This window comes from Canis aureus, chromosome 16, assembly GCF_053574225.1.
Source record: "Canis aureus isolate CA01 chromosome 16, VMU_Caureus_v.1.0, whole genome shotgun sequence".
Lineage (NCBI taxonomy): Eukaryota > Metazoa > Chordata > Mammalia > Carnivora > Canidae > Canis > Canis aureus.
In genome coordinates, this window is record NC_135626.1 from 49185677 (window position 1) to 49200461 (window position 14785).

A 14785-nucleotide genomic window follows, 5' to 3' on the forward strand; every position below is an offset into this window, starting at 1 on the left:
AACAAGAAAAAGTTGTTGCTTCATTTAAATAACTTTCCTCAAAATTCCAATTTACTCCCTTGAGTGTGGATTGGACACAGTGACTTGCTTCTAACAAAGAGAATATGGCAAAAACTGATAGTGTGTCACCTTTTTAAAATGTTTTATTTATTTAAGTAATCTCTATACCCCACATGGGACTTGTACTAACGACCTAAAGATCAAGAGTCACACCCTCTTCAGACTGAACCATCCAGTGCCCTGTCACTTTTGAGATTATACTATAAGACTGTCACTTTCATTTTGCTTGCACTCAATCTGCCTCTTGCTTGCTTGCTCTCGTGAAGCAAGCTGCCATGTTGTAAGGTGCCCTATGGAAAAATCCACATGGAAAGGAACTGAAGGCAGCCTTTGGTAAAAAGCCAGTAAGGAACTAAGACCGTCACAACAGCCCATAGGGAACCAAATCCTTCCAACAATCATATAAGTATGATTGTTGATCATATATGATCATATATGTATGATCCTTGAAAGAGGATCCTTCCCAGTTAAGCCTTGAGATTATTATAGCCCATGCTATCAACTTGGCTGCAGCTTGTGAGCAACATTGATCCACAGAAAGGAGCTAAGCTGCATCTAGATTCCTGACCCACAGAAACTATGAGATAGTAAGTGATATTGTTTTAAGCTACTAAATTTTATAGTAATTTGTTATACAGGAACAGATCACTAATACAGAATCTATTCTCAAGGGTACTCAGTGAAAATAAACAGAATTTAACCAACACTTCCTGCAAGTCTTATAAGCATAAGTTTAATAATGTATAACTTCTAGATAAGCAAAACATAAACAAAAAGACAAGGAAGATTTTAAGTGACTTAGAAATAAAGGATGGCACTGGTGATATCATAAAGAATTCATAAATCTTGAGTTTGCTGGGTGTCAAAACACAAGTCAGGAATACCTTTCCATCCCTTCCTTCCTCCCATAGAACTTTTCATGGACATTGGGCTACAGGAATATACAGCTTAGGAAAAGAGAAACATAAAACAACATTTATTTTCAGAAATAAATTTATAATAATACAATAATATATACATGTGAGAGATAAGTTATTAGTCATAATAACTGATGTTCCAAATGCTGAGCTAAGTAAACTATGCATATTATCTTTTTTAATCATCACACTCTATGGAGTAGGTGATGTTACTATCTTCATTTTACAAATGAGGAAACAGAGGATTAGAAAGATTAAGTAATAAAAGTTATGCAGCTAATATGTGACACAGCTAGAGTTGAATCCAAGCTGTCTCATCCTGGGCCCAAGCTATTTACCACTGTGAAAAACTGCCTCTATTTAAAAACAAACAAACAAACAAAAAAACGAAAACCAAATCCCACACACCTTAGCATCTATGAATATACATAGATTGCTTGTAAAAACAACCAATAACTACAGGTTACAGGTGTACTTTTATCCTCTGCAAAGTACTCTAAAAAGGATGATAGCCTTATCCACAGCATTCTTAGATAAAAGGCATTAAAGGTTCTACAACATTATGATAATTGTAGCTAAGATTTATATAGCACTATGGACCACAAATATGGTTGTTTTGATTATTTTACATATTTTAATACATCTTTACAGTATTCTTATGGTGTAGGTAATATTATAATATCCATTTTACAGATAAGGAAATTAATTTCTTTTGGTAATTATTTGCTCAAGTTCACACAAGTAGTGACAAAACTAATATTTGAACACAGGTACTCTGGCTCCAAGGTCTGCAGTCTACACTAGTGCATTTTACTCTAAACCAGTGCATTTTACTTCCTCAAAAACTACATTAAAATGTTTTTCAGTTAATGGGAAAATTGTTCTTTTGCGTATCTAAATTTGTGGATCTAAGTACCACATTCATAGGCCAAGTCTTTTGAATTTATGAAGCAAAACACCTTGAGAAAAGTTAATCTAAAAGTTTATGGGATGACACTATTCATCTTTTAAACAATGATAAAATGTAAATCAGGAAAACAACTAAAAATGATCAAAATGAAACATTTTATTTGATAAAGAATTTGTACACTGAAATAACTTCCTAACATGTTAAGAACTTACTAGTGGATAAGGAAGTCTGGGCAAGAAAAGCTATCCATATTCATATTCTAGTTCTTTAGCATGCTTATTTTTGTAACCAGTAATCAGGCAGTGTCTCTCATACTTAAAATACACTGAAATATGTTCAGTTTATCTCTCTGCTTCTGAGCTCTACTTTCTATACCAACTTTCACACTGTATGATTAGAGCAGCACTGTCAATTATCCCCTTCATTCCATTTACAAGTCTGTCCACTGTCCATATATACATATGTGTGTGTGTGCGTGTACACATATATTCTTTGATGTTGCTCTAGTAGCTACACCACATAGCTACTAGAGCTATACCACATAGCTTCAAGACCACAACAGTATTTCTTTTCTCCTTTACTTGGGGTGGGTAAAATATGTGTCACAGACTGCTTTGGGAACCTGTTACAGAAAGAAGCACACAGGTACCTTATAGAATCATATTTGTGTATAATAACCATCATAATTGTGTATAATAAGGATTACCCCTAAAGTTCATCAATTTAAGTCAGGTTAAAAACCCTGCTTTATACTTATTGTGTTTACAACACAGACATAGGGAATATGAACATAACATAATAGAAGATGTGAAGGACAAGAAAAGGCTCCTGGTATCTACATGTCAATCAAAATCATACAGAGGGTTTTAAACTATAATTTTAAGTATAAAATTTGAGCAAAACAAATGAAACATGCCTAACTAACCAAGATAACATTTGATAATGTTTTCAGGGAAAAATAAATGGGAAGAAAAAGATGAGAAAACAAATCATCCTTTTCTTTTAAACAGAATGACCACAACTATATAGAAGTTGGGGAAAGAGGTTCAAGGAATTAGTCACTTTTTATAAAACATTTATCTACAGTGGCTTGTACTTGTGCAACAGAATGTACAATGCTGATAGGAAATCCAGAGGAAAAATCATTACGAATTCAAGAAATATATAAATGAGTATGTCCCAAATAACTATTATAAAACTCTCCCCCATTCTTGAGTTTCAAATACATCCTAATCTTGTTGTCACCTTAAATAACACTGTCCTTTGAAGGACAGTGCCATTTTTAAAGAGATTTAAAAGATCTATTATAAAAAGATTAATCTCAAATTTCTCTGAAAACATTCAGTGTGGATAAAAGCCTATCTATTTTCAGAACACTGGTCTGGACTTTGGCCCTTAACCTCGCACATGTAGTCAAAAGTCCTATAAAACTGTTGAGTTGGCCTGCCATCTGGGTTAAGATTCATTTCTACAGTTGAAATGATGTATTACTATAATATCCAATACAAAAAGTTAAGAAACAAAGGCATAAATAGAGTATCACCATCCTTTAGTGGCATATGATTGCTAAAAATTTTGGATACAAATTCAATGCAGAAACTTTAGAAAATGAACAAAGTGTAATGATGATGATGAATTAACAACAGGAAAGGTATTCTTATTATTTTGCCTAAAGTAATAAGCATTTGGCATATGTGTTATTCTACTTGATCTTAACAACCCTAAGAAATAAACCTATCATTAAAGACCTGTTTTTATCAGTTTGCAAGGAATTTAAGGTTATGAAAGTTAACACATAGATATAGCTAGTGGATGTCAGAAATTAAATTCAGATCTAACTCCAGAATTTGAGCTCTCATTTACTGATATATGCGGCCCAAGAAAGAAAATTAAAACCACCTGTAATCCCACCAACCAGCTACAACCACTGCTAACATGACCATTCTCTCACCAATCCCATTCTCTCCTGACTTCCCAACCAATCCCAATTATCTCTCTCTTTAGGAAACCAATGTTTTCCCTATGAATAAATAAATAAATAAATAAATAAATATATATAAATACATATTTAGTATGTTAAATTATAGAAATAACATCATAGTATATGTCATGTTGCTGTGACAGAAAACTGAGGCACAGAGATATTATATCACATGTTTAGGATCATATGACTAGCAGGGGGGAAATCAGAACTGAAACGTAATTAAGATACATTTAACTAAAAATGATCCTAGGGCACTTGTGTGGCTCAGTCGGTTAAACACCCGAATCTTGATTTTGACTCAGCTCATGATCTCAGTGTTGTGAGATTGAGCCAAGAGTTGGGCTCATGGCTGGGCGTGGAGCCTGCTTAAGATTCTCCCTCTCTCTTTCCATCCACCCTTCCCCTATCCCCTTCCTGTCTAAAATAAATAAATAATAATTAAAAATAATTAAAAATGACCCTAAACCTTTACATCTCTCCTCCTGCCCCATTATTTAGAAAACACTTTAAAACCCTGCAGTATACTTCAGGATTATCACTATAATAATAACAAAATAAGCTAACATTTATTTATAAGTATTTACTATGAATCAAGCTGCTTGTAAGAGCTTTACATTTATTAGTCGGATTTAAGATTATTATTACCATTTTTATAGATGAGAAAACTGAAAGGTTAAATGACTTGCCTAAAACCACACAGCTAATAAATAATGCCATAAGCAGGAAAGTTAAGAGTATAGGATGAATCTATTCTCTTACCTTGAGAACTGCTTTTATTGAAATCACGGGTTATCAGTTGGTTACCCTAAAAATGGATTATAGTCCAGTCTCATACTTAAAAACTGAATTTTCTGCTTTTTAACTTAAAGATAGTTTAAGGGGGTGTTTATAGAATTTAAACAGTACCAGAATTATAGGCAATCTATCTCTGGACTACATTGTGTCCACTCCAAGAGTTCAATAATAAATTGTTTGTGATCCTATACATATCACTTAAATTTTCTAAGTCTTAATTTCTCCACCATAAGACAATTATCAAACACAATTCACTTAACAATTGCTCTGGTAGGTCAGTTATGTAACATGATCAATCATGTCCCATGATTTTAAGTACAGAACCAAAACATACTGTTTACTTGTGTTTTTCTCACATTTTCTGCATACAACAAATTTGATTCGAGGAATAGTAAAATGTAAGTTAGGTATTTTGAATCTAAGGCTAGGGGTGCCTAGATGGCTCAGTGGGTTAAGCATCTGCCTTCTGCTCACTGGGTTCCCTGCTCAGTGAAGAGGCTACTTCTCCTTTACCTTCTGCCCTTCCCCTCTGCTCTTGTTCTCTATCTCAAATAAATTCATAAAATCTTAAAAGAAAAAAAAAGAATCCAAAGCTATGAAGACTGAATCCCTTAATTTATTAGACAAATTCTGATCCACAGCTATACCTCAGTGTACCTTTCACTAGACTTTGCAGACCAAATATCAATGATCTGCTCTGGTTTGATCCACAATTTCCTTTTATATGTAGGATAATCTTGAAAACTAGACAGGTAACAGATACCAGGTACAAACGGACAAACCAAAAAAAAGACATGGCCATTTCTTAGAACAAAAGTTTTACTCTTCCAACCTAAAATATAGATATCAAAAGGTTAAAGTTTAGATAATACAGAAACAACACTCTCAGAAATCAATAGCAGAATGAACCCTACAGAATTCAGCATTGTTCATTGGACTGCCCGTAAGCAGCCTGCAGCAGTCCTGTAACCCAGCTGTCCCTCAAAGTGTGGAACATCAACCAGCAACTTCAGAATCACCTGAAAAGCAAATTCTCAACCCAACCCAGGTTTACTGAACCAGAAATTCTGAGGGTGGGCCCAGCAATCTGCATTTAAATAGGTCTTCCTAGTAATTCTGAAGCATGTGAAAATCTGAAAGTCACTGTTTGAACCTATGGTTTATGACTGTTGTCTCTGTGAAATATACTATTTTCCTAAATTAGTATCTGATAATGAATACAGCAGTGGACAAGAAGAGAAAACAGCTTTAACTGAATTACTATATATAAGTATACAATAAAATATAATCACTATTCTGTTAGCATATCCTACGTAAGAGAAATTCAAAAGAAATGGATTATTTGTTTGCTTTGTGAGTACACTGAATTTATCTGTCGTTAAGTTTTGGTACTATGTAGAAGATAACAGCTTCAACCTTCAGGTCACTAATCTTATTTCAATAGAAACTTATTTTCGGAGAGTTTAATAACTTTATTATAAAAGAGTAAAACACTAAGAAGTTTCCGTGCATTAAAACTGTTCAGATAAGAAAAGGAGAGACTGAGGAGTATGGCAATTAACATTCTGGCAACATGTTTTAGTTTCTTCCTGGCTTTCTGAAAATTTCAACTGAGGTTTAGTTTGGTTCAATTCCAATTCAGCAAAGATTCATATTGGTGGAAAATACATGGATAATTTTTAAAAGGACAGGGATTCAGCACTGGCATTCCAACAAACAGCAGCTACCTTGCTTCTTTGACAATAACAGCTAGATTACATTAAAGATGTCAGATGGACAATCAGGAAGTGAAAGATTAGTCTCCCTGACAATCACTCTGACTTGCAAATCTGAAAAAGAAAAGGCCTCTGACAGAGCTTCTCTTCCAAAACTCCACACAGGAATAGGGAATTAGTGCATTTATTTGTTTTACTTTATTGTATTAAAATTTGCATGAAGAAATGCAAAGCACATTATTCCCTTTACCAAGAAGTGTGACAGTACCTCAAAACATGAAAAGGATTCTTCTAACCATGTGCTATCATGACATTTAAAGAGCTATTTTCTTCCTTTCAGAAACAGAAAAGCTGGCTCCTAATACATAACTGTGATTGATTTTTAAAAAGTCATCTCCAACAGTGGATGAAAACTAGGATTCTGCATCCTGAAAGTAAAATCCCCAAGATATTTCAATATTTAAAACTGATCCATACAATGCCTCTGATTAGGTTTGGTTCAGATTTTCACCTATTATCTTTTTTTTTTAAACATGTCTTATTTGCCTTCAGAACTATATTACCCTGACATTTCAGATTGGAGTTATTGATACTTTCCCTAGAACTAAAAATCATTTTATTCTGCTGATCCCTAATGTGGTAAATATGTAATGGTTTTACTCTGTGGTTTACCATCAATTTTAATGAGCAGGAATAAACAAAAGACCTAAAACCAAGTCTTCTAAGGCCCTCTACTAAAGCTCTGATCTGTATACTCAACTAGATCTTTGAACATTTCTGACACAGCTCTATAGACTCACTGTAGAGTGAGTGTAAAGGATGTTGCCAGGCAACTCATCTCAGTTTGCAAGAATCTAAGCATTGATAATGACTCTGTCTCAGTTTGGCTCCCACAAGAGAAGGGTTTTAGTGAACTCCCACATGTGCTCATAGGCCATTCATGAGAAGAGGTATTTCTAAAAGTGAATATCCAGGAGTCCAAATTGGTAACCTATAAGGTTTCTTTTCTAATTTAAGTTTAATGTTTCCAACATCACAACTATTTTCTGTAACTGTCCAGAAATCCAATAGGCATTCAAAAAAGTAGGTCGTGTATAAGGGACGAGTGTTGAATGAACATTTTTATTCATATTTTTAATATTTTTGTTTGTACACGGCCAAAGCAATATTTCTTCAAGGATCTCAAATCACAAAAATCATTCTGGAAACTATTTATCTACCAAAATTATTTTAGTTCTTTTGAGAATTATCCTTGAAATGGTTTTCAATACTTACTCTTGATTGTATCAGTAGTAAAAAGGATGTTTAATAAAAACTATCTTCTAATAAGGAATATATGCAATCAGTTGCAAAAGGAGTTACAGTATGTTTTTATGAATAGTATACATGCAAAACACTGCTCTGCCGGATGGGCCTGATCCAAACCTCCCTCTGTCAAAGCAGACACTTTGCATGCATGCTTACCAGGGCAGTATGCATCCACATCCAGTTTCTGAGCTGAAGCGAGGGTTGGTGAGCCAAGCTCGGATTCTGGAATTCGTGGGCTCTCAACAAACTTTGCCTTCCTCAGAGGGGCTAAGAACAAAAGAAGAGACAGAGAGAGGGAGAGGGAAAAAGGAGAGAGAGAAAGAGAGAGAGAGAGAAAGAAGAAAACAAAAAGGAAGGAAGAAAGAAAAAGGGAAGAAACAGGGAAAGAAAAGGGAAAGAGAGAAACACAGAGGGGTCATGAGTAAGGGGAACAGCAGGCAACAGATGGAAGCACTTAAATGAACGACACACTCTGTCAGACTCAGATCAGGTTACCCTATTTTTTTGTGCCAGAAAAAAAATTAACTGCATTCTTCATAGAGAAGATGGGTCTTGTTAAAAAGTCACTGCAAACTGGAACAGCTAAAATCTAATATTCAAAACTATGAGCCTAACTTGCAATTGTTTATTACCTTTAGCTACTTTCTCTCTTTAGAAAGCAAAGAGCTATTTTTTCTTTGCCATTAAATAAAGGTGCTGAGGAAAGTATAGAGCTAGGTTTTAAAATTCTGTTTATAACAATTGTAATCAAAGCTTTTTTTTAAATCCAGAAATAACTGTTTTGACACTCAATTGTGATAAATACCATAACTAGGATTAATCTACCTAGCTTAAAAGTAAATCAATCACCTGACTGTTCAGCTTATAAAGTAAAAAGTCAAACTGCTTTTGGACTAGATGTTATCTAGGCCATGTCAGTGTGACATTGGATGCTAAAGGTAGAGAGAGGTGATTTAATTACATATACAATCAGGAGGTCTATGGATTAGTAATATTCCATGTCATGAAATCCATTCATTCTTGTAAGGAATGAAATAAAAAGTATAATTCACAATTTAAAGTTCTATTTATAGGACGCCTGGGTGGCTCAGTGGTTTCAGTGTCTGCCTTTGGCTCAGGGCATGATCCTGGAGTCCTGGGATCGAGTCCCACATCAGGCTTCCTGCCTGGAGCCTGCTTCTCCCTCTGCCTATATCTCTGCCTCTCTCTCTCTCTATGTCTCTCATTAATAAATAAAATCTTTTTTAAAAAAAGTTCTATTTATTAAAGGCTTGTATAAATTCTATTTACTGATTTTTTAGGAGGAAGAGTTATGGAACACTACTGATAAACATTTAAGTAATCAGTTTAATACATTAAAATTTGAAATTATGAAGATTACTTTGGTACTCTCAAACTGAGTTCCATTAAATAAACTACAACAGGGTGAAAGTGCTTAGCATAACACTGTTTCAAAAGTATCATTTGAATCTGAAATTGAGTTGTATGCATTATATATTTCCATCATAACTACAGGTGTCCAAAACATGTGAGGGCTTAAGATTATATTACTTTTTTCAAAAGTTTCTGCATGTTCTTCAAAATCCTCATCCATTAATGATCCACAAGGGATTCTAAGTTATTCCTAAAAGACCCTGTAAAAAGTAATATAAAATTTTGCCATTATAATGGCCAGAATTATTCTCTATTTTCTCTGGAGGATAAAAATAATCAAGTGTTAAAAAATATAGAAGTACTTTTGAAATGTGCCGATACTCAAAACCTACAAGCAACTAAATCACATTTCAAATCTTAAGATATGCATATATATTTTAAGTGGTATGTTAAAAAACAAAATAAATCCTGTTACTTTCTCCATAGCAACAAGAGCTAAGGGTGTTAACAGTATGGTTCTCTGCCAAAAGTAAGCTTTAGAATAGCAGAACTCTCACCTCTGCTAAAACTGTAATAATTGAGCCTATTTTTAAAAGTCACTGTCACAAAGATCTCAAGTGATTTATATGCAGATCTGCAGGTTACTAATAACCAATATTAGCGTCTCTTTCATTATAATCTCACCAACCAATTCAAAAATAATGAAGCATTTTATTTATCCAGTATTGCTTTGTATAGAAGAAATGATTATAATTTAATTCTTAAAGCTATTAAGTCCTTTACTAGAATTTTATTATTTTATTTTATCATGGCAGCAGAGTAACTATTCACCTGCTGAGTTCTGACAAAGACAGCACTGGTCCCTGTTAAAGGGATTCCATATATCTAAAAATCTTAATAACAATTTTTATAATGAAAATAGTAGGCTAGTAGACAGAAATCAGCAACTCAGGGTAGAGATATAAGGAAGAAATTGAAGGATGGCAGGAGAAACTGAGGGGGTGGTATGAGGAAAGTATAAGAATTATGAGATGGGAGTCAAGGGGATAAATCAGGATCCCAGGGATTCTGTAAACTCGATGCCACGCAGACTTCTTGTGTTTCCCTTCTCAGGAATTCCAACTGAGGTTATCTTTACAGCCCATAGTGGACATTTGATTCTTTTTTCCTACCTCATCTCTACCCTCATTCATGAGATACTGTAAATGTCTAATAATTACTTTAAATTATTTTTAAAGGTAGATTATAATGTTGCTCTTACCCAAATCATAGAAAACTAGTGCTGTCTATAAGTCCAAACACAGAGGGTGCAATCACAGGTATGACAGGTTGTCCTATAGTCTTAATACTGCTTGGTGAAGAACATAAAAGGTCACTTTGGAATATAGGACACAATATTTTGCTCGCAAGACTAGAATTTTAATTTGCTTCATTGTAAAAAAAAATGTTACATAAGATGATTCAGCTGGGTAAAAGAATTCTGTGTCAAAAGGGTTTATCAGTTTTTTAAAAAGTGGTTGAAACGAGATGGGTAGGAGGATCATAAAACCAAACTAGATATTTTACTGTGATATAATATGGTAGTAGGGTAGCAAGGGGCTGGATAACACAAGAATTAAGAGAAAGCTTAAGTGAGATTCCATCTCTTCCACTTCTTCTTAGCTGAGAACATTTCTCTTATGTTTTCTATCAGTTATTTGGACTTAATTTTTTTATGATTTTATTTATTTATTCATGAGAGAGACAGAGAACATGCAGAGACACAGGCAGAGGGTGAAGCAGGCTCCATGCAGGGAGCCCAATGCAGGCCTCAATTCCAGGACTTCAGGACCACGCCCCGGGCCGAAGGCAGCTGCTAAACCGCTGAGCTACCCAGGGATCCCTAAAATAAGGATTTTAAATAATTACTAAGGTATTTATCTTTGATAAACTTATCCAGCAAATGGGAATTTTTAGGATGGAGGTGGCACAGGACTCAGATAATTATGGGAGATAGGTAGAGAGGCAGACCAAACCAAAGCAAAGATAAGGAAAATGGGAATTGAAGGATATATTTAGGATGAGAACATCATAAAGTACTAAGAAATTCTTTTCATAAAGTCAGTTTTATAATAAAAAACATATTCAGCAAGATTAATCTAAGACAAATTAATTGCCAAATGTGAAAGCAGAGCAAACAGATTTTAGCTATAGGTGAGAATGAGGAATATATAAGGCATCCAAGTCAGAATGGAGTAAATAAAATCATCTCTGTTCACGGATGACATTCCTTAAATGTAGAAAACCTTAAATGAAGTAAAGATTCTGCAATAAAACTGTTAGAACAAACTGAGCAAAATTGCAAGATATAAAATCAATACACAAAATACACTAATGATGAGCAATCCCAGGATGAAATTAAGAAAACAATTCAATTTAAAGTAGCAATAAAAAAGAGTACTTAGGAATAAACTTAATCAAGGAGGTTAAAGACTTAAACACTGAAAAATTATAAACTGTTGCTGAAATTAAAGACACAAATAAATGGAAAGACATCCCTTGTTCATGGATTTGAGGACTATTTAATATTGCCAAAACGGCAATACTTGCCAGAGCGATCTATAGATTCAATGCAATCCTAATAAAAATCCCAATGACATTTTATGCAGAAATAGAAAAATCGACCCTAAAATTCATAAAGAATCTCAAGAAACCCTGAATAACCAAACCAATCTTAAAAAGAACAAAGTCAGAGGTCTTATACTTCATGATTTCAAAACTTACTATAAAGCTTCTTATAATGTGATCAAAACAGTATATATAGTACACTGTCATAAAGACAGACATATAGACCAACTGAACAGAGATTCCAGAAATAAATCCAATACACGAATGATTTTACAAAGATACCAAGACCATTTTATGGGCAAAGGACAATCTTTTCAATAAATGGTCTTGGGGAAACTGGATATTCACAGGCAAATGGATGAAGCTGGATCCATATCTTACACCACATATAGAAATTAACACAAGATCAAAGACCTAAATGTAAGAACTAAAATTCTAAAACTCTTAGAGGAAAATATAGGAGAAAAAGATATGAACTGGAGAACTATTAAACAAGTGTCCATCGAAAGATGAATGGATAAAGAAGATGTGGTCTATGTGGAGTATTACTCAGCCATTAGAAACAACAAATACCCATCATTTGCTTTGACGTGGATGGAACTGGAGGGTATTATGCTGAGTGAAATAAGTCAATTGGAGAAGGACAAACATTATATGTTCTCATTCATTTGGGGAATATAAAAAATAGTGAAAGGGAATAAAGGGGAAAGGAGAAAAAAATGAGTGGGAAATATCAGAAAGGGAGACAGAACATGAGAGACTCCTAACTCTGGGAAACGAACAAGGGGTGGTGGAAAGGGAGGTGGATGGGAGGTGGAGGTGACTGGGTGACGGGCACTGAGGGGGGCACTTGATGGGATGAGCACTGGGTGTTATGCTATATGTTGGCAAATTGAACTCCAATTTAAAAAAATGTAAAAAAAATATTAAAAATAAATAAGTTGGAGAAAAATGGAAATTTTATGTGGAAAGAGAAAACTATATTTTAAAAAGTTTTTGACAGAGCTTTCATAGGGAGAATCTTTTATGAATATTCATAATATTTAAGCTCCTAAACATTTATTAGAAAATAACCTTTGGGTACAATGGATATCCTGGAGTAGGACAGTAGGAGAGAAAGAAAGAAGAAGAGATATTTCTAACATTCTTTATTTTCTCCTTCTTACCCCCTCCATCTATGGTGGGTTTAAAATCTGGAAATAGGTGGGAATAGCATCCTTCTAACCTATCCAAAGTCCTAATAATTACTGTTCATGATGGTGCTTAAATGACATAAGTAAGGGATCCCTGGGTGGCGCAGCGGTTTGGTGCCTGCCTTTGGCCCAGGGCGTGATCCTGGAGACCCGGGATCGAATCCCACATCGGGCTCCCGGTGCAAGGAGCCTGCTTCTCCCTCTGCCTATGTCTCTGCCTCTCTCTCTTTCTCTCTGACTATCATAAATAAATAAAAATTTTTAAAAAATGACATAAGTAACACATTAAAGGAAGGGGAATGCTAAGGAGATTTTCCTTTTTGGTTATGTACCTCCTCCAAAACAGAGGAATCAAAAACAACAAAATTAAAAAAAAAAAAAAAGTGAGAGAGAAAGAAAAACCAATAGAATTTGACAACTTGGCATAGACTACATGTAAGTGAAAAGTAGATGAAGAAGAAAAACTATAAATCACATAGTTCCTTTTTTTTTTTTTTTTTTGCAAGGAGAAAGTACCTATCTAAAGAAAAGAAAGAACAAAACACCCCCCAGATACAATGCAGGAGGAAGAGATCAGAACTTGACATGACAACCTTCATCAAATAAAGGCTAGTCTACTGTAGAAACAGGGGGACTCTTTATAATGAAAAATAAAACTTTTTGCTCTAAAACCAACTACAAAATTAATAAGTAGCTGCAGAGTATTTTTTCAGTTTTTTCTTCTGATTATCTATGGAAGGATAATGTATGAAATAGATGTTTTATTTCTTATTTTTAATTTTCTTTTTAAAAGACACATTCAGTGTCATGATCAGACTATTACATTTAGCAATCAACAGCATGGGTGCAAAAAAAAAATCTACATTAAAACCCTTTGTTGGAAATAGATGTTTTATACACTTTTCTTTTTCCTGCATCTTCCTCAAATGCCATGCAGTATCCTCTTTAGTCTCCTCACTCTCTGACTCTACTTTGCAAATAAAAATTGTTGCATAGTGTTTTATATCCATATTATGCTATGATGTATCAAATAATTGGGACACATTTATTTTAAATCTGAATAAAGATTCAGACATTTTTAAAAATCTGAATAAAGATATACTAGTGTAGCTGGAGATACAATGCATATATATCTTCTTGACAACAAACTATAAAAGATATCTGATTTCTCTGAAAGCTTATAAATGTAAGTGAAATACAAAATGTGAGCAGTTTGGCAAAGTAAAGTTAACTTTGCTTACCAAACAAACATGAGTTAGTGTATGGCCCCTAGTTATCCATGACAGGCTCACATATGAACCTTTCTTATCTCTACTGATTATAGTGAACAGCCTTAGGAAGGAGGAAAAACAGAATTCATTTTATTTGAGTAAAAAAAGCAACCTTACATAGTTTTAACATTTCAAAGGATAACAGTAATTATGTCCATTAAAAAAAAGAAGAAATAGAAAGCTAGTTAATCTGCATCAATTTATGGCATTATGGTCCCAGTGAAAAGAAGGGGCTTGAATATCACAAAAAGAATTTAGAAGCTATCCAAGTGTGGGGAAAATATTCTTTCCGATTTTCAATATGTTAAAAAATTTAGCAATTTGGAAATCAAAATAAGTTTTTTTAAAGAAACTACCATGTAACGATTTAATATTAACTTCCTAATGATGAAAACAAAAAAATCTCAAAAGTAACAACATCCAAATAACTGAAATGCCATTAATAATTTTAAATCTGTACACAATTCAATAAAGGATAGAACTATTCACTATCAGTGACAAAGCAAACTGCTACACAGAAATAAAAGGAAATGGAATTTGAGAAGGTACATTAGTGTATTTATTTATTCACAACTAACAACTTCAAGACTAATGGCTTATCACAAAAATATTCATAAAGCTGTCTACTGATCAAAACAGAAAGGTTAGATA

General features: G+C 33.9%; 1 protein-coding gene across 12 annotated transcripts in view; it reads right to left on the reverse strand.

Annotated features, from left to right (window-relative positions):
• The window catches only part of TANC2 (tetratricopeptide repeat, ankyrin repeat and coiled-coil containing 2), a 369082-nt gene that overhangs the window by 167104 nt on the left and 187193 nt on the right, over positions 1 to 14785 (reverse strand). For 7 of the 12 annotated variants that reach the window (XM_077853866.1, XM_077853860.1, XM_077853862.1 and 4 more), the window contains one exon: positions 7846 to 7956. The exons of the other annotated variants lie outside the window; for them this stretch is intronic. In XM_077853866.1, the coding sequence (XP_077709992.1) occupies positions 7846 to 7956 (111 nt within the window). The remainder of the gene's footprint in view (positions 1 to 7845; positions 7957 to 14785) is intronic. 12 annotated transcript variants of the gene reach the window in all.